At 37.3% G+C, this 20,449-nt stretch overlaps 1 protein-coding gene across 1 annotated transcript; it reads right to left on the reverse strand.

Moving 5' to 3' along the window:
* Positions 1 to 399: 399 nt before the first annotated feature.
* LOC134749505 (keratin-associated protein 10-4-like) lies at positions 400 to 18,506 on the reverse strand. Its single transcript, XM_063684449.1, has 9 exons — positions 18,437 to 18,506; positions 16,963 to 17,169; positions 16,668 to 16,874; positions 16,373 to 16,579; positions 16,084 to 16,284; positions 15,628 to 15,807; positions 14,967 to 15,155; positions 5,620 to 5,799; positions 400 to 638 (listed from the first exon to the last, which is right to left on the reverse strand). The coding sequence occupies exons 1-9, from the start codon at positions 18,504 to 18,506 to the stop codon at positions 442 to 444; spliced, it is 1,638 nt and encodes a 545-aa protein (XP_063540519.1). The 3' UTR covers positions 400 to 441.
* Positions 18,507 to 20,449: the final 1,943 nt, after the last annotated feature.

A 20,449-nucleotide genomic window follows, 5' to 3' on the forward strand; every position in this document is an offset into this window, starting at 1 on the left:
TTTCAATTTCATACGAACAACAAATATGTAATCTCTTGTCTCTGTATGTGTGTATGTGTCTAATTATGTTTTACATCGTTTTTGTTTCCGTAAAATAAATGTTTCTAACATTTTTAATAAATACACAGGAAACGCTTTGGTCTAAGACATCCGGAAAATTTACAAAAATATTATCTTACGCTCTATTTAATTTACCTACCAAGAGCAACACAATAAACTAACCATCGGCAGATCTTATCTCGTTCGAGAAGGTTTATAAAAGGTCAGTTAATTGTATTGATTATTTATGGACTTAGTTGCAAAAAAAAGGATCGAGCACACCGCTGGTCTAAAGACGTTGATGCACAGTTTACTACAAATATGTAACTACAACAAAAACGCAACGCTTAAGATTGGGCACTGCGTATACGCTGCATCAAGTATGGTGTAATCGATTCTTAACTAATTCAAACATTGTTCGGTAGGGACGCAGACATTATTCTTTCTGAGATAGCCAGGGTTGCAGCGACACTGAGGCTTGCAGCACTTGATAGCGTTGGTGCAATTAAACTTCGACCACAAATTCTGGCATCCATCCGTAGGAGGACACGTAGGGGGGCATGGGTCTAGTGTTTCGTTAGAACCACAGACGCGAGGTGCTGCAATTAGAAAATAAAGGGAATTAAGTACTTAGTTATTAAAATTTGTAATCACAAATTTAGAAAAATACTATACATAGGGGTAGCTAGGTGCCTAACTTTAAGGGGTGATTGCCGAGGTATTTTTGAACATTCTAGCCATATAATAATCTTGACGAAATAAGGTATTTTATTTTATTTATTTATTTTCCTTCTTAGGTTAGGATTTTTACAATATGCATATAAAAGTAAAAGTAGTGAGCCAAGTTTAGGTAACTACTTGCTGGACTTGTCTTTCTCGGCTTTCACGAGATTCTCATCATGGGGGATGGTGACGTCGACGAGCACGGTCCGGTGCTGGGCTCGGTCTATCAGCACGATGTCAGGCAATGGTTACAATAGTCCAGTCAGTGATGATCCCAATAGACTCTGCGCTAGTTCTCGAAAATAGTCGTGCCACGCTCTATTGAATAGAACACTTCTTAAGTTTTGATCGAAAAAAGAAAACAAATTTCGGCTGAGACAAATATGGCTAAACCTGTTTAAAAATACCTGTTATAAAATTTAATAAATGAATTAATTAAAATTAAATACCTTAAATCTTTTTAACCTACCTACCAAACATCCTGTATTTATGTATTTTAACATGCTGTCAATGATGATTATGACCAAGCAATCAATATGCGTAATTCCAGTACTACTTCGGCGCCCTGTATTGCGTATTAATAATGAATGCATACTTTCCTTCTAGGGAAGGAAAGTATGTATTAATTTTACGCATTAGATATAGGTATCTAATGCGTAAAATTAAAAAAATAATTAGGCCAAGCCCGCAGTCACAACTGCGGCAGCAAAGTGTTCCGTGAGTAGGTAATCTATCTACTATCGTACAGTCATCTACAATAATATGTTACTCTACGAAGGCCGCAAAAATATCTGACATGGTCTTATTTGTAGAGCCTGAGCGTGTCTCATATTTTTGCGGCCTTTGAAGAGTAACATATTATTGCAGGTGACTGTACGCATCGTTATGACGCATTAAAGTTTAGGCATATCTCAAACACTATGAAATGATAAAGCTTTTATCATTGCTTAAGGTATTTCGAACAGGTTTAATTTATGATTCATTTTGTACCTTGTCACAGTGACAATAGTATGAGGTCTCTAGCATACATTAAGAGGATAGGGGACAATCGATTCTCCGCACAAACGTAGTTCTCACCATAGATGTAGGTAAAATTACATCCATGGTTCTCACTTTCCTCCCTAGATATTGACATAATGGAAAATATTTTTACACAACTTGATATAATTTAATCATAGCTATGCCCGTCTTATAGGAGTTTTTCAAAAATTGTATGAAACCTGGTTTTCGCCCCTAACTCTTATAATAATAATATAATATAATCTGGGGGAACGTGGTCAAAGAACCCATCATTACCGAAGGCGACGGTGGACTTCGCGGCGATCTCTGCTGCCGCGGTGTCTAATAGGATGCACAGAGGGAGGCGACATTTGATATCCGTGTCGTAGACACCGACTGTCCCTCTTATATCTCACGTCCAGTAGCATAAAATCTCTCTTTATATCTTTATTTAGGTACCAAACAGGAGGAGGTACCCGCGCATTCGCGCAGCAGTAAACAGTGATTAAGTTAAGCTCCGTAAAAATTACAAATTTCTCGTGTATTAATAACGAATTCACTAACGTTTTAGGCTCGCCCGCCGAGGTCCTCGCACCGAGTTATTGAAAGCTGCGCGTATTCGCCGTGCGGTCGACACTTCGGACTTTGGTCTGCCGGGTAGTCCGAGCAGGTTTTACGTTAATGAACGGTTAACGAGGCAAAACAGATCGCTTTTTTACCAGACCCGACAAGAGTGCAAGCGGCTAAACTGGCAATATCACTGGACGAGAGACGGGCGAGTATACGCTCGTCGTAATAAGGATTCTGCTGCACGGCGCATTAAGTCAGAAATAGATATCGAACAGGTTTTTGCCAGTGTAATTGTTGGCTGAATATTAGTTTCAATAAATATATTGTCAAAAACTATACTGAAAAAAATATATGCTTAAGCGAATGTTGCCAGAAACGCCATTTTGTATATGTTTTTATTGTTTTTTATCAATGGAGTTATAAAGTCGTTGCCATACCTGTACATGGTAGTATCCGTAAATCCTGTAGCATAATATTTTTCGCCTCTTTAAAGAATACCAATCTTAAGCAGCAAAGCGAGTGGTTGATAGTTTTTCAAAATAGCGGTCCTTATGTATACGAAAGAATTGGTGACAAAGAGTAATTGTTTGAAGCTTGGTCTGCTAAATGTGAGGTCCCTAAACACAGGTCCGGATGAACTTCTGGGGTCGGTTCTGCGGCACAAATCTGGACATTTTGGCTCTTAATGAAACTTGGATAAAGAAAGGCGCCGAAAAAACCGCACCGTGCCTGCCTGGCTACGTATTAAAGCTCGTTCCGCGATCCGACAATAGAAGCGGTGGGGGTGTAGGTTTCTACGTGCGACGAGGTTTATGGTGCATTCTATTAAATCCCGTTTCTGTATTAAATTATACGACATTTAATTCATCGCCATTCCCTCGAATTCGCGCTGATTGGTCACGGTTAGCCTAACATACGCCTTCTCGCTTTGCTCATCGTCGCACCTATCTTTTAACTCTGGCAGAATACCTACAGTGAAAACTAGTTTCACCTAGTGAAAATGCATTTTCCCGAAAAGTTTTCAAAACTAGTTTTAACTGCAATCAATTTGAAATAATTATTTATTTATTTATTTATTTACATACAGTATTGCCATGAACCTGTGTTGTACCATATTGTATAAATGACCATTAATTTGTAATATGTATAAGGTTCCTAAATCATATCTGTCCATCACACAACCCTTATCCAGGTTTACTTAACTCGACAGTATAATTTGACTAATCAGATACTGAACTGTCAGTCATAGTCAAAATTTGAAATCATCAACAGTCCAGCAAGTCGCGCCACAGAATAACTAATAGGCCGCGCCTCGTTTTAATTTGAGCGAACGCCAAAGGTCGAGTAGCAGAAGAGCCGAGATCACATTGGTTCCAAGTTCCAAGCCAATTCCAATAGCTCTCCTCACCTCCAGCTCGGTCTTCGACCTTGCATATCACTATCAGCAGCAGCATATCGCTATCGGACGCTCCGGGTCTCCGGCCTTATGCAGAGCTCGGCCGTCGGCATCGCTTACAAATGGCTATAGGTTCGATTACAAGCTCTGCAGAAAGGCACTGCGAAAAAATTATGCTTATGTGTTTGTTTCGTGGGTCATGGGGGGCGGCAGAGGCCCAATGGCCCGGGGCGCCAAATATGTAAATACGCCTCTGATCAACACTATTAAATAAATATTAAATTAATTTATCTAGCTATCTACGATTTAGTAACTATGCACATATAAATTCCACAAACAAATTTACTAAATGACTTAAATATGTGAAAAATCCCGTTCCAAATTTAAACTTATTTCTATTCGAATAGGGGTGTTTTTTTAAGGTAATCAGTCAACCATTGTAAAGTACAGAATTAGCAAGTACTGATTCCCTAAGTAACCAAAGATCAGGCTGCAGTCAAAAAACTAGTAAAGGTTACGTTAACCTGATAATTTTCCCGCCGTCTTCATGCTCGTTTTAGTTGGCTATTGTCTGGTTAGCTGCCTGTTAGCTGTTTTTGCGAAAACCCCCAGGACAGAGGCGAATATTTTTGTATGAAAACTTGCAACTTTTAATTCCTTTTTTTATCGAAACTACTGCAGTCTAAAATGAAGTCAAAATCAGTCCATCGACTAAATTTTTTGCAAGCTTTCTAATGGTACCACACACAATTCTTACAAATAAAATAAAAAATCTGGTTACCCCTCTCAACCCCCTAAACTTCCCCCTAAAATAAGAAATAAGCGGTTTTGACTTATTTACAATATTAGTGGTGGTAATTGCTATAACTATTTCAAATTTTAGGTATCTACGTCAAACGGTCTCTGAGAAAAACGCATTTAACTGATTTGCAAGACCGAAGTGATCCCATAAGTGTTCCGTTTGTCAAAACAAAGTTTTGCACGGAACACTAAAAATGGATTAAATTTATAATGGTGCGTTTAAGACCTACACTCGGGTGCAAAGAAATCAGACCACCTCAGCATTTTTATCATTCTTTCAATTTCTGTAAAAACTGTAAACGTGACCGTGGCAGATATATATTTAATATACATTATGAAAGGCTTTTCCTCTATAAATTGGTGTGATTTCCAAAAGATTTCTTTAAATACTTCCAGATTTTCAGGGCTTAGAACGATACCACTCTAAAAATGCGTACTGGAACAAAACTTATGCCTACTGGAAAAATTGGGTTTTCAAGGAAATTTAATAACGATTTAAACAGTTTTCAGATTTTTTATATATTTTGTAAGTATTGCCTCTTCTAGCCATTCATAAGGTTTTTTTTATCGACCTTAATATTTTTTTACAGTATCTTCCATTACATTCTTCTTCGATAGGACTTCTAAGGGACTTCCAATATGGTTTCAAGGGCGGGATTTCTGGCCCGGGTTCTTTTTTTCAGGTCGTCATAAATGTGCTTGATCGAGTTTAGGTAAATTTTGCTCTATCGAGCAAAAGTTGTTTTATCAGGTTTCGAATCGATGAAGTTACTAGAGAAAGGCCTCAAGATTGCTAATATTGCTAATCATATTTTTTGAAAACCGTATTATCATTCAAAAAGAGCTGCGATTTTTTTTAAACTGCTGGCCGAACCCACTGCACCTTAAGATATATGCATTCTTTCCTTTCCTACATCTAATCTAATATAAGATGAGTAAGAGGATAAGATATAAGTATATCTTTATATATGAGAGTAATGAAGGAAGTTGCAGTTCTAATATACAGCAATGCTGAGATTTGAAAGATTTCTTTATCTTAATTCTTCAACTGTAAGACAATAACCGCTCCAAAATGTTACTTCTATACTTACGACAGTCTTTAGGCTTGATGCAGCTGCCGTCGACAGAGCGCACGAGGCCCTTGTTGCAGAAGCAATCCTCGACGCACTGTTTAGTGCAGGCAGTGCAATTGTCGCCTCTGTTCTGACAAGTCGGGGGGCAGGCTGTACCGCACTTCGAGTAGGTTTCATTGTCATTGCAGCGAGGTGGCGCTGTTCAAAATATAATCATAATTAATAGTTCTAACAAAATAAAATACTCAAATTAGTTTTTGCTTCACAAAAGAAAGTTAACTGTACTGTTATGAAATTCTGTTTTTACATAACTTGCAAAATTTTCGTTCATACTACTACCTAAGATACGGCTGTTACTACCCGAGTGTTGGTGAAGGTTTTTAAATCATAATACTCGCAGTTTACTTCACTAGATATTAAAGTGACAAAAACATTGCGTTCCTTAGCGTTCATTGTGGCAAGATCTAGATAAGTAGTATACGGAAAACGGATTCTTACAGGTCGGGCACAGGTGGCTAGGTATACAGGGGTCGTTGGCGGTCCCGTTCCTCAAGTACTCGGAGATGCAGTCGCAGCCGGGCTCGCATTTCGGGGCGTCCTGACAGTTGTAACTGGTGCGGATGGAGTCACACGTTTGAGGGGGACATATTATACGACACGGACTGTATACCTCGTTTTCTTTGCATTTTATCGGTGGAGCTAAACAAATAAGATAATATTCCACGTGTTAAACCAATTAGTATATGGTGTTAATATTTTTCTTTAATTCGTAGTTAGCAAGTCTAAGGACGAATGCTTAATAATATGACCCAATATCATTTGACCGCAATGAGAATGGGATTCGAAAGTATCGTTAGCTCTTAGAATGACATTCGGGTTTTAGAAGGATACTTCCACAGATTTAATATATACGCTAGATGACGCAAATATCACGATTTGTATTGAAACTAAGCGTGCCGACTTTTTACCACCTACTGTGACGTCCCAGCAGCAAATTAGTAATGGGAAACCACAACGACACCGATTCAAAGACACCGATGCCCCTCTGCCCCGCTACGATTCAACTATCTCGCTCATACTCATAGATTTTATATCTGCGGTCTCGCTAGCTCACTGCCCGCTCTCCCGCGAACCACGAGCAAACGGAGCAAATCGATTAATAGACATCATGAAGTATTGAATAAAATGTGTGAGTATTGTATTTATTGGCTGTGTATTGGCTGCCGCGAAAAATTGCTATTTGAATATCTTGCAATTTTATAATAATAATACGTTTTTATATAAAAAATATAGCCAATTAGCTAGACTGATTATTGTTCTTTAAGATTTAATAATAAAAAAATATACCATGAAATAATATTTTGTGATCCCTTGTCCCAAAGGTTTCACAATTCTTTTTTTTTGTTAAAAGTAAGAAAAATGTTATATGTTAAGTTCAAGCTATTTGTTATTGATTAATGTTGTATCGATATTTGCTAATAAATGCCTTACACCATTAGATAGGTAAATATTATTTAATTGTCCCTCTAACATAAATCTTATAAATATTTTAGACCCATTTCAAATAGTGGTCTACATGACCTCTCGTAGGTGGTTATGCTATAGAAATCGGAAGGTAGTTAAAGGTTAAGTTTTCACGGAAGTCCGGCTGCAATAACTGACGCGCGTCAGTCCAAGAGCGACGGTCAACCTCGACGCTTGGTCGGGGTTCGGACACGCGAAGTAGATGCATTTGCGTCTTCTATGGTATATTTATTTCTGTGGATACTTCGGTTATCGACAGCGACAAGAAAATGTGATACTGCTATTCTGCTTTCTTAATAACTCACAATTTTTTAGCTTACCATAAAAATTAAGTAAAGAAAATCAACAATGTACTAACTTAATGTTTTTATGCTCAGTATTTAGTTGACATTTTTTCTTTGCAATTTGACTTTTTGTGAATTTAACATTCCTCCGGCGATAATATTTAAACCGTGAATGTCACAACTTCATTAGCGACCTACCTACTTACTTCTGTCAGAAAATTTATAGACCCCATAATACCTGTGACACGTTTAAATTTATCTACACACATATCATAAAGGATGACTCACGTTAGACCGGGCCGTGACCGGGCCGGAGCTTTCGGCGCTTCGTTTTCTATGGAAAGCATGACTTGTCATGTCATGGAAAAGTAAGCGCCGGAAGCTCCGGCCCGGTCACGGCCCAGTCTAACGTGAGTCATCCTTAAACCTTCTATATGATGCGTTCAAAACTCGCAAATTACGAGCAACATAAAAGTAAACTGGATTGTTGGAACGAATTTATTATGTGTGAAAATGTTATTATAACACAATAAAACATCCATATCGATTTTATAATTACATTTAAATTTCGAACAACTCTGTAATTGATGAAAACTTAAATAACATAATAATTATAAACTAATAATATATATCAAACTAAAACTACCATTCAAATAAACTAACTAAAACTAAAAAACCTAACTTAAAAATAAATACTAAAAACATACCACTAAACCAGTACCCTTTGGCAGGTTTCCCAACACGCAGGCAGCATTCCCGCGCTGTATTGCAATGGCAATGAAATTGATTGATTTGACCTCTATTCTGATATCAGTCGAGGTGATGTTTTATTCAAAATGAAGTGTCAATTGCAAATAATTTTGACAAATCTGCATCATATGGCAGTTGGGGCCATGGGGTCTAGAATGCCTCTTAATTAAAAAAAAACTATGGTTGCTTGACATGCGTGAAAATAGTTTTAATTTACCGCCAACGTTTAGTTGTTATTTATCTTGTATAAAATTATTTTGAATGTTGTTTATAAGCTAACTATAGCAACGATGCCACAATGCCGGTCGTAATATGCGGTTCCTGAACACATCATAGAAAGCTTATAATGTGTATGTATATAAAACAGTGACGAGTGAGTATGATTCCTTAAGAATCGCGGTTGCCTTGCGTTTGGGGTGTAAGGTGTGCGAAGCACATCGGTGCATTTGTGGGGTCATGGTTGAAGAAGACGGTCACCATGGCCTTAGCTGCATGAAGTGCGCGGGTCGTTTTTCTAGGCATCAGGCCATCAATGATGTCATCCGCAGGGCTTTGGTGTCGGCCAATATTCCTTGCGTTTTGGAGCCTCTAGGGTTGTGCCGCACGGATGGCAAGAGGCCTGATGGTCTGACATTGGTTCCATGGCAGAGGGGACGATGCCTCTTGTGGGATGCAACGTGCGTGAGTACATTTGCGCCGTCCCACTTGAGTCTCAATGTCAGGTCTGCTGGTACTGCCGCGGAGTATGCCGCCAAAATGAAGCATGCCAAGTACTCTGCCCTGGAACCAACGTACGACTTTGTGCCGGTTGCAGACGAAACTGCGGGACCTTGGGCTGTGGAAGCTAGGGACTTTGTGAGGGATTTGGGTCGGCGGCTGAGGGACAGGGGGTGCGACCCTCGGTCCGGATCGTACCTGGTCCAACAGATCTCGTTGGCCATTCAGCGCGGTAACGCTGCCAGCGTAATGGGGACAGTCAGGTACGGTTCGTGACGGTTATTTTATTTAAACAAAAAAAAATGACGAAGCCTGTTGCGGATATCATCATTGGTATTTTTGGGACGAAGCATGTTGCTGATTTGCATTTGTAGCCACCTGACGAAGCCTGCGTTGCGGATTTTTTTACATGTAACTATATTATTTTTTAAGATTTTCTCAAATTCTGTATTTTATTTTTAATGTAGTGTGCAAATAAATATTTGTATTTGTAAAAAAAATAGTGTATTTAAATGTACATATACATAATTAGGCATTACAACACTCGTGCGATCCTATTACGGAACTTTTTGAGCCTATTCAACGTCAGTCATTTATAACAATTACCTATAAGTCGGTCATTAATTCATTATAACCGTCTGTAATGTATAAATAAATTACCTCAACCTCCATCTCTGCTTATTTGCTGAACCCACTTACAGAACTTCCGACCTAAGAGTAAACATGTTATCCCAGAAAAATGCAAAAGTAAATATGCCCAGGGAAAATATTTCTGTGTCAACAATCGCCTGGCAGAAATGTCAGGGCTTGGAGGCTACGATAAGTGGCTAAAGCTGTGTGTTTAGGACCACAGTGACCTATTGTCATAAAGTGCTTATGAGGCTAGAAAAATGTGGGTCGGAATAAATTTCATTTCAAATGGCTTTGTTCTGCGTTCGATGCGACTTACTCGCTCGATAAATAAATAACGGTTCCAGATTTACTAACCTGATTCATAGACTTATGTGGTGATATTTAAAAGGTTCTTTTGTTAGATTTGGAAGATTTAGTTTTAGTCACGTGTACTTTTTTCGCATCATCTTATTGATAAATCTACTGAATTTCCTAGTCCTCACGACACAGGCTTGACCTAGTGTGAGGGCTACTGCTAACCAAATTGTTATATTTGTAAGTGAAACCGATTGTTTTATCCTATATTTCATCTATGCCTGGTAACGAAATACATTTTTGTATTTTTTTTGTATTTTTTGTAAAAGTCGGACCAAGCTTACTCTGCATGACAATTGCAAGGACTAAGTGTAGTGTATTAGTGTCAAATGTCTATGATAATAAGATGTTTATAATAACAATGCGTAGTTCAGCTTGTTTTACTCGTCCTAAGACCCTTAAAATCCTGTATTGTGCTTATGTAAGGAGCAAGCTGGAATATGCATCTCAGATTTGGAATCCTCAATATCAAATTTATGTTGATAGGATTGAGCGATTACAAACTAAATTCATAAAATTCCTCTGCTTTAAAATGCATGTAAATTATAATTCTGCTAATTATTTTAGGCTGTGGAAAAAACATCACTTAATGCCACTTGTTAAACGCCGGGAAATTGCGGATATTTTGTATTTAATAAACATTATTAAAAGCCATGTTGATTGTCCTAGTTTACTTAGTAAAATCTCTTTCACTGTTCCATCGAGAAGGTTAAGGCACTTACGTCCCATTAGTACTAACGAGGCTTCCACTAAATATAGAAAAAACAGTTTTTTGTGCAGGGCAGGCAAGACTTTAAATAAAGTTTTGCTTAATTTAGACTTCGATATATTCAATGATAGCATATCTGTAATAAGAAAGAAATTAATTGCATTTTATATGGGTGATACTTCTAGCGCAGGTTCGGGCTCGGCTTACTAAAGTTGTCCTTTATAGGTGTATTTGCTTTTTGTTTTTTTTTTTATTTATTTTTGTTTAATCTTTAAAGTTTTGTGCAGTCAGCGGTTGAAGTGCATGGTTACTTTCTGAATGAATTCCATTCCTGTTGTGTCTATGCGGTTTTGCAGCTGGCAGTTCACACTAACCTTGGCTTGTGCTGTCGGTACTTGTGTGTTGAACTGAATTTTAGTTATATTTGATTTTTGTATATTTAATTTTTATAAGTGAGAACCTGTAATTGGCTCTGTAATTCTATTGTAGCTTTAAAAATGTTTATAGCTGTTGGTTTTCCATGTATGAAATAAAAATAAATAAAATAAACACTCCCTCACTTTGCTCTGTTCAATGTTAGCTTAGACGTGGTCTAATCATGTTACCTAGTTTTAGTGAAAGTACCTGACTAAAAGATACACGAGACTTTTTAATTTATCTTAATGATCTCAAGTCGTACTTATTTTTTTATCGTTATAATGTATGATTTATTTATAAATTTTATGAATTATTTATTTATTGCACAAAATGACAGAAAAAGAGTAAAAATGGCGGATTTAATGCCTTAAGGCATTCTCTACCAGTCAACCAACCAACTTGAACAAATTACATCTATAAAATATTGATGAACAAACTATCTTAAATCACCTTTCAATATTTAAATTCATTTTATTCGGACGTAAATTATTTAATTAATTTCTAAAGTATGTAATGACAAATTCTGTAATGAGTTGAGTTTTAAGTTAACGATTTATCACTATACAATTTTCTTTTTATACTTACGAGGACACTGTTTTAAGGGTATACACTTCCCTCCTTTTTTGGATAGCACGTAGCCTTTTTTGCAGACACATTCATTTTTTATACAGATTTGTGAAATACAAGGTCTGGGATTAGGATTTGCACAAGTTGCCCGACATTCAGCTGCCAGCGCACATTGCACTCTTTCTGCATTTGGGTCACTGCATTGGTTATTAGCTGAAAAAAAAAACCATTAATGGAAAATATGTGGGGCATAGGTACCTAATAGTACTGATATAAAAATCAAATTAGACTGTTAAACCTGAAGAGAACATAAAGTTTAAGTTTATTTTAAAAACTTTTGGTTAATACTGATGTCAGGTTGGCGGGTGCACCTTGTTTTGTACCTAGCTCGTTTTAGGGATAGATATACTGATTTCTAATGAAAGTTTACACAGGTACACTAACGGTACTATATAACTGCATACTTTTAGTGTGGTATAATGCAAGATTTCATAGGTCCACCCGCCATCCTGACGTCAGAATGGCGGGTGGACCTTTTTTGTTAAATATCTCGTTTTATAGAGAGTTATACTGGTTTTTATTAAAGGTACACTGAGGTACACTGAAGGTACAATATGTTTATAAATATTTCGTTGAAATCGCAGAGGTCCACCCACCATCCTGACGCTCACCTTTTAAAAGCATGCCTGTTTGTTGCTGTTTCTTTTAAGGTGACGTTAATTTACATGGCTTGACAAGTATCTAAATAAAAAAATGGGATAGGTACTTAAACACTAGGTAACTATCAAATTCTGGGTACTTTTCTAAAATTCTAAAGTTTTGGTCAAAAAAAATACCACACTTTGGCAATGACATATATGGTTAAATGTCCATAACACCTCAGTTATCACCCCCTTAAAGGTTTGCACCTAGCTACCAAACATCCTGTATATTTTAACGCATGTTGTCAATGGCAATTGTGCCTGGAAGTCACTGTTTGCGTAATTTCCTTGGTAATTCCAGCACTAATTCGGCGCCTTGGGATGCGTATTAATAACGAATGCATACACCCAAGAAAATTAAACAAATCTGCGGAAATAATTTGGTGGTGTCCAGGTGAACATACTTTTTTTCAGATTTTTGCTCGAATATCTGTACGAATAGCATTATAATTACTTGAAACAAAAGTTTCTACATAAAATTTTGTACAAATTAGGTTATATTTATTTTTACTCTACGATCAATATTTTAGGAGCTACAGGGTGTTTAAGTTAACAAAGAGATGAAAAATAAACGACATAAGAAAACGTCGTTTTTTCGTAGATGTTCATTATAACTGAATTTTTTTGTATAGAATAAGCAAGTTGAGTCACCTGCTGATCAAAAAACACTTTTTGCAAAAACTCAAAAATGGCTTGACCGATCAGGTTTGCTTAGTTTTCCTTGAAAGTCTTTAATAAGCTTTACTTTCACGATTTTTTTCATATTTTTTTGGACCCATGGTTCAACAGTTAGACCATGGTCGAGAAGTGGGGATGAATTTTTTTTCCGCTTCAAACCTATAGTGTGGGATGTCATTGGATAGGACTTTTAAAATGAATATGAGTCTTTACGAACATTTTTTGATAAACTTGATATTTCCGGAAATATTCGGTTTGAAAGAAAAAATAATGTTTGTGAGTCCCCCTCTAACTTTTGAACTCACTTTTTTGGACTCATCAAAAAATATGCAAAAAATCGTGAAAGTAGAGCTTAGTAAAGACTTTCATGGAAAACTATAGCGAATTTGATCGGTTCAGCCGTTTTTGAGTTTTTGCAAAAAGTATATTTTGACGGATGGGTAACTACGGAATTCTACACTGAGCATGGCCCGACATGATCTTGGCCGGTTATTTTTATAATTGATCAGCAGGTGAATAAGCTTGCTGATTCTAAACTAAAAATTTGAGTATTGATGAACAACTACGAAAAAACGTTTTCTTAAATCGTCTATTTTTTATCTTTTTGTTAATTTAAACATCCTCCATCCATCTCGTAAAGTATCGATCGTAGAGTTAAAATGAATATGACCTAATTTGTAGAAAATTTTATCTAGAATCTTTTGTCTGAAGCAAAGATAGATATAACTCCGTAATAGATGGATACAGTCTAAGGAAAAAACGTGCCTCGAAAATCAAGAAAATTTGATTCTCGTTCAGAGGGCGCTACTAGTTTTGGCCTACAGTCGTATAGATGGCGTTGACGGTTTCGTTTGTTATTTAACAATTTTAACGCATATCAGTGAAAGAACATGGGTCAAATCATAAAAATAATTAATGCAAATAAAAAAAAACATTTATCTATATTTAAATACATTCTATCGTATTTTTATAAATCTTCATTTTTAGTTTTAAAGTGTGTCGACAGATGGCAGTGAATTTACTGGGGTTACATAATTTACTATGACAGTACCGCTCTAGTATAAGTTACTCTATGGTCTGAAGTAATTATAGCGCTATTATTTAATACTTATATAAAAATTTGAAAAAAGTACCTTCAACCCCCCCTACACCCTCAGCACAACCCCCACCCCGAGGGCTTTTAGTATGTCCATCTGTACACCACAAGGTATAACTGTACCAATTTTCAAAACTACACGAATTATTTCCGCAGATCGCCCATTTTCGGCTTAATTTGACGTAGCTATCTAATATTAAAATATTACATATCACGAGAAATGAAGGAAGTTGAAGTTCTAATATACAGCAACGCTAGGATTTAAAACTGTTTTTTATCTTAATTCTACAGCTGTAGGGCAATTATCTCTTAACATAACCATAACCTCTATGATTACTTTCACTCCGAAAAGGGTCTTCTTTACTTACGGCAGTCTTCAGGCTTGATGCAGCTGCCGTCATCGTTATCAGTGCGCACGAAGCCCTTGTTGCAGAAGCAATCCTCGACGCACTGTTTAGTGCAGACAGTGCTATTGTCGCCTCTGTTCTGACAAGTCGGGGGGCAGGCTGTACCGCACTTCGAGTAGGTTTCATTGTCATTACAGCGAGGTGGCGCTGTTCAAAATATAATCATAAATTATAGTTTTATCAAAATAAAACACTCAAATTAATTTTTGCTTTACAAAAGAAAGTTTGTTGTACTGTTAAGAAATTCTTTTTTTACATAACCCAAGATACTGCTGTTCCTACCCGAATGTTATAAAATATGGAGAAAAAAAAGTTGGCAATTTTGAGAAAGCTTTACTGCGTTGGGACCACTATTAGGCGATATAAATCACAACCAGAATACAAGGTTTATTTCATGTGAAGCGAGTTATAGTAGCATTTGATGATGTAAATGTTTTTTTTTCTTAGGCAAATTTTCGTGCCCGTAGCGCCAAGAACAAGGTGTTATGGCGTACGCTGCCCAAGTGACATATATAACAATATTCTTACAGCACTGGCTGATGGGGACACAAGTGCCATTGTCATGCCTCAGGTAGCCTTTCTTGCATACGCATCCGGTGTCGATACAGGCCAACTGGCACATTCTACCGTCGCTCCGGAGCCTGGTCTTGCACGTCACGAGGCAGCTGTTGTAACATTCGGACACTACTTCATTCGGCGGGCATACTAAATGTTTAGCTAAAAAAAGCATAATTATAAAATATGAATTCTACTTAACATAAGATTAACTGTGCGTTATTGCGTCTTTGTTGGCCATGTGCAAAGTACGTGGTGAAAGAACTGCAACATCACCTTCATGTTTTGGAAAAATGGCACGTCATATCAATTTTTATTATAGTGCGACATAACATAAAATAGTAGAAATTACTTGTATTCTTGTCGGACCACTATAGACCATTCACCATACATCAACTGTCAAATAAATACCAGCTACTTTTTTGCTTGATTACCACATTCGGATTTTTACGTAGGTAACATTAGATTGTCAAGTCAAATTGAACACACACTGGGTAAGGTGAAATTAATGAATCTTTTGTCAATTTCATAGGGTAAGTAATTTATATCTAAGTAAAGGTTTTCTAACATTATATGTATATTATGTCTTTAAAAAATGCGAAAATAATGCAGTTTTAGCCTTAATGATACTTACGGCATTTCTTCTTAGGAATGCACAACCCATTAGAGTTTTTGACATAGCCATCATCGCAGAAGCAGGCGCTGGTTGCCTGACACGGACCCATTACTGGTTCCAAGTGGTAGTTCTTGCAGGTCAGCTCGCACTTGTTTCTATTTGTTTCATAATGTTCGTTGATACCGCATACTGGTCGGGCTGGAAGGAACAAATCAAATCACTTGGTAGGTAGGTAGGTACCTAAATTATCAACAATAATATTATTATGTATCAACTATGAAGTAAGTTGGTGAAGGTTTCTAAAGTATAATACTTGCAGTTTACGTCACTAGATATTAAAGTGACAAAAATATTGCTAAATGTCACTCAAAAAAGGCTTATACCATTCTTTATTTCAGTTTTGTATTGTAAACTTAGCGTTCATTTTGTCAAGATTAAAATGAGTAAGTATTATACACAAATCAGGATTCTTACGGGGTGGGCACAGGTGGCTAGGTATACAGAGGTCGTTTGCCGTTCCGTTCCTCAAGTACTCGGAGATGCAGTCGCAGCCGGGCTCGCACTTCGTAGCGCCACGGCAATCGTAGTCGGTGTAGATGGACTCACACGTTTGAGGGGGACATATTGTACTACACGGGTTGTATACTTCGTTTTCTTTGCATTTTATCGGTGGAGCTAAACAAATAAGAAAATGTTCCATGTGTTAAACCAATGGTGTCAAGATCAAATTGAGTAAGTAGTATACACAAATCAGGATTCTTACGGAGTAGGGGTGGGCACAGGTGGCTAGGTATACAGGGGTCGTTTGCCGTTCCGTTCCTCAAGTACTCGGAGATGCAGTCGCAACCGGGCTCGCACTTCGTCGCGTCACGGCAATCGTAGTCGGTGTAGATGGACTCACACGTTTGAGGGGGACATATTGTACTACACGGGTTGTATACTTCGTTTTCTTTGCATTTTATCGGTGGAGCTAAACAAATAAGATAATGTTCCATGTGTTAAACCAATGGTGTCAAGATCAAATTGAGTAAGTAGTATACACAAATCAGGATTCTTACGGAGTAGGGGTGGGCACAGGTGGCTAGGTATACAGGGGTCGTTTGCCGTTCCGTTCCTCAAGTACTCGGAGATGCAGTCGCAGCCGGGCTCGCACTTCGTCGCGCCACGGCAATCGTAGTCGGTGTAGATGGACTCACACGTTTGAGGGGGACATATTGTACTACACGGGTTGTATACTTCGTTTTCTTTGCATTTTATCGGTGGAGCTAAACAAATAAGATAATGTTCCATGTGTTAAACCAATGGTGTCAAGATCAAATTGAGTAAGTAGTATACAAAAAACAGGATTCTTACGGGGTGGGGGTGGGCACAGGTGACTAGGTATACAGGGGTCGTTTGCCGTTCCGTTCCTCAAGTACTCGGAGATGCAGTCGCAGCCGGGCTCGCACTTCGTCGCGTCACGGCAATCGTAGTCGGTGTAGATGGACTCACACGTTTGAGGGGGACATATTGTACTACACGGGTTGTATACTTCGTTTTTTTTGCATTTTATCGGTGGAGCTACATAAATAAGAAAATATTTCATGTGTTTAATATTTATCTTTAATTCGTAGTTATTAAGTGAGATTCTTAACTAAATTAGTTTATAATCCGAGTATACCTATATATGGCGGGTAATAATCGTAATAAAAAGTAGCTTGATGATTTCTATATAGTATCGTGTAGGTAAGTTTTAATACCCAGTGTTTAATCTTCTATAAATAAACATATGGTGGGGCGATTAAGCTGAAATGTTGGCGTTAAACTTTGGATATGGATATGATTTGTCTGCGGAGAGAGAAGTCGTGGAATGTATTGGGCCCCATACATTCCACGACTTCTCTTTCCGCACAGACTCTACCTACATTTTAATCGTCTTCCAAATACGAGAGGTTTTAAGGATGACTCACGTTAGACCGGGCCGTGTCCGGGCCGGAGCTTCCGGCGCTTACTTTTCTATGATATGACACGGCCCGGTCTAACGTGAGTCATCCTTTAAAGGTAGCCTTATATTTAAAAATTATAGTGTTCAAGTTTTTCAATTTTTAATTCTAACTTATGTGTCATAATATTCTTTCTTCGTAAAGCAAAAACAATTTTACCAGTGGCAATTTCATAAAGCAATAAGCTACAATTTTACCACAACAACATTTTTGGTAACATTGAAGTATTTAAAAAGCTACCAATGATGACTCCATCCCTTTCAAAAAATGATGGCAGCATTGACTTTTGAAATACATAGTCAATTTTGGTGCTGCCGCGGTGCACTTTTACGCTGTATAGGTACATAACGAAAAATGTGAGATAGCAGTATAATATTAGTAAAATTCTCGTAATGTAAAGTGGTGAAATCTTACGGCACTCGGCCCGGGAAATGCATATTCCGTTCTAACGTTAAAAACCGTCGTTACATCTACATTCGGATTTGCAACCAATTCTTGCACAACCAGTATGGGTCTATAAGGGCAGAACAATCTTTTGGAGGGCATATTTTAGAACATCGCTCGAAGTGTGAGTTGGGACCGCACTCGATGGGCACAATCTGGTCGATCGGGTGTCGTTCAGAAATAAAATTAGCAAAAGTATACAATTTTATTTGTAGTTACTATACATTCGGTTTAGCTACACTTGTTTTTTATTTTGTCGTCATGAAAATAACTTTATACGAGTTTAGGTCAAACGGTTAGAATCCGGCCTAAAGTATTACCGTAATTAAAATTGTGCACGTAAAATATTAAACCAATAACTTTTGAAAGAAAATCTTTAAATAATAGCTTGTAATTTTTACCTGGCTCCTTTGGTGTCTTTGCTGACACTCCAACCCCCACCACTACCAATATAATGAATACGGCTAACATCGCTTAAGCGCGATAACTGAGACTCCGTGTAATGTCGAACAGTTTATAACCTTGCTGTTTTTCAGGAATATAACCACCTAAACAAATGATAACAAAGAAAAATAAATAAAGTGCCTCTTGTTTTTCTTCAGTGTATTGCATTATTCGCATTGCATGCTGTTTGTTCAAGTTACGCTTGTAAACGAGACCGCCTACTGCTTTGACTCGTAGTGGAGTCAGTATAAAGTGCACATTAAATGTACATCCAAATTACTCTATATGGGTGAATTGAATTCGATATCATATTGCTTACCTGTCTGCGAAGTTACAACTGGAAAACGGTTTCCGTTTTTTAGAAATATCATTTTTTTTAATCATTTGTAGGTAGTAGGTAAGTAAACAATAATTTACAAAGATATCTCGTAGAATGAATTATGAAGCTTATCATGAGACAAAAATAGAAGTTTCTAGATTCAATAAAACAAAAATTATAATTTTGTAAGTTTTTCATATCTATATATCTCTCAATGTGAAGATTTTTTTGGCGAAATGTAATTATACAGTACTTAATTTACTTGTAATTATTATGTTATAAATTACTTGTAATATGAAAAAAAAAAAAACAATTGAAAGCAGGGTTTGATATCAAACTGTGAGAAGAAGTATAAATAGGTACATAATGAGTAGGATGTTTTAGAACAGCTCGATTGTGTGAATTTGTGTTCTTTTACTTTTCTAATTTAATGATAATTTGTATTAATTTTACTTTTATTTATTAAAACTAACAAAAATAAGTTAAACTATGAACTAAACAAAACTACCTAAAAAGTAAATGCCTACAAATAAAAATATTGGCTCCAGATCTTTGCCGTCCGGTAGGGTGTCCAGAAGGCGAAGTATGCCCAAGTCTTCCGGTCACCCGTCGCGTCTATTAGGCGCATGGCCAAATCTTTGAATATCTCAGGATCGTCTCCATTCCAAACGGCTCAAACATTCGGCCGGTGTCAATGGCTGCACATTTGCGCCGCTTGAAATGCTCGGCCGCATCGGCAGCAGCGCCAGCCATAGCTCATGTCCCTGGAAGATTCCAGACGAGGGGTCAACCCAGCCTCCAGGGAATCAGGGTCATGCCATCTGGCCTCTTCCCATCGTTACGCGCTATAGGCGCTCCGGCGGTGACGAGGGCCCAACGCAGTATGTCAGTTACTTAACTGTCAAAAAAATATTTTTGAGAGACACACTTTTATTGCTGACTGTACTCGTTTGCATGTCCATCGAGTACTTCTTAAGACCTTTATAATGAGCCTAAACTTTATGTGTTTGTGTTTTTCCATCGAGGAGTTCCTTTGGCTACCTACCGGCTGCATCATCAGAACACCTCCATGTTAGCATATTATTGCATTGTCACCGGAATTACGAAAGTAGAGTTTTGAATGATTCACGGTTAGTTTCACTAGACTTATATTGACCGGGATATAGAACTACTGCGTCGAAATATCGGGAGCTCACAAATAATACAAAAGGTAATCACGGTCTATATCCCGGTCAATATAAGTCTAGTGATTACGAAAGTACTCCAAATTTCAACTGAATCAGATACCGGAAAGTGGTTCAAACTTTAGTTACAAGATTTATACGCAGTGAAGCTAAATAAAAGTGTGTAAAAACTCGAGTACGAAGTGAATGTGCGAAGTAATGTAAATTTTTCATACATTTCGACGAACTGAGCAGCCCCGATTGAAGGTAATAAATTCATATTCTATAAATGCAGCTGTTTATATAAATGAAGTTGATAATCTGCTTTGATGTATTTTTTTCAAAAACACGTACAAAAACCAATGCATTTTCATATTCACGAGTGCGGGCACGGATAAAAATGAAAAGCCAACAAACTTGTTTTGTGTAATCTTTTTTGTGGGACATTAAAAAGAGTTTAAAAGGAAGCTAATGAACCATCAATAATA

Source organism: Cydia strobilella, chromosome 2, assembly GCF_947568885.1.
Source record: "Cydia strobilella chromosome 2, ilCydStro3.1, whole genome shotgun sequence".
In the NCBI taxonomy this organism is placed as follows: Eukaryota; Metazoa; Arthropoda; class Insecta; order Lepidoptera; family Tortricidae; genus Cydia; species Cydia strobilella.

Bases quoted from the DNA above. Each gene is read 5' to 3' on its own strand.
- LOC134749505 (XM_063684449.1), bottom strand. From the start codon at position 18,506: ATGTTAGCCGTATTCATTATATTGGTAGTGGTGGGGGTTGGAGTGTCA. The intron at 17,170-18,436 runs GTAAAAATTACA...TTATTTATGTAG, and splicing joins AAAGACACCAAAGGAGCCAG to CTCCACCGATAAAATGCAAA. The intron at 16,580-16,667 runs GTAAGAATCCTG...TTATTTGTTTAG, and splicing joins CCTGTGCCCACCCCTACTCC to CTCCACCGATAAAATGCAAA.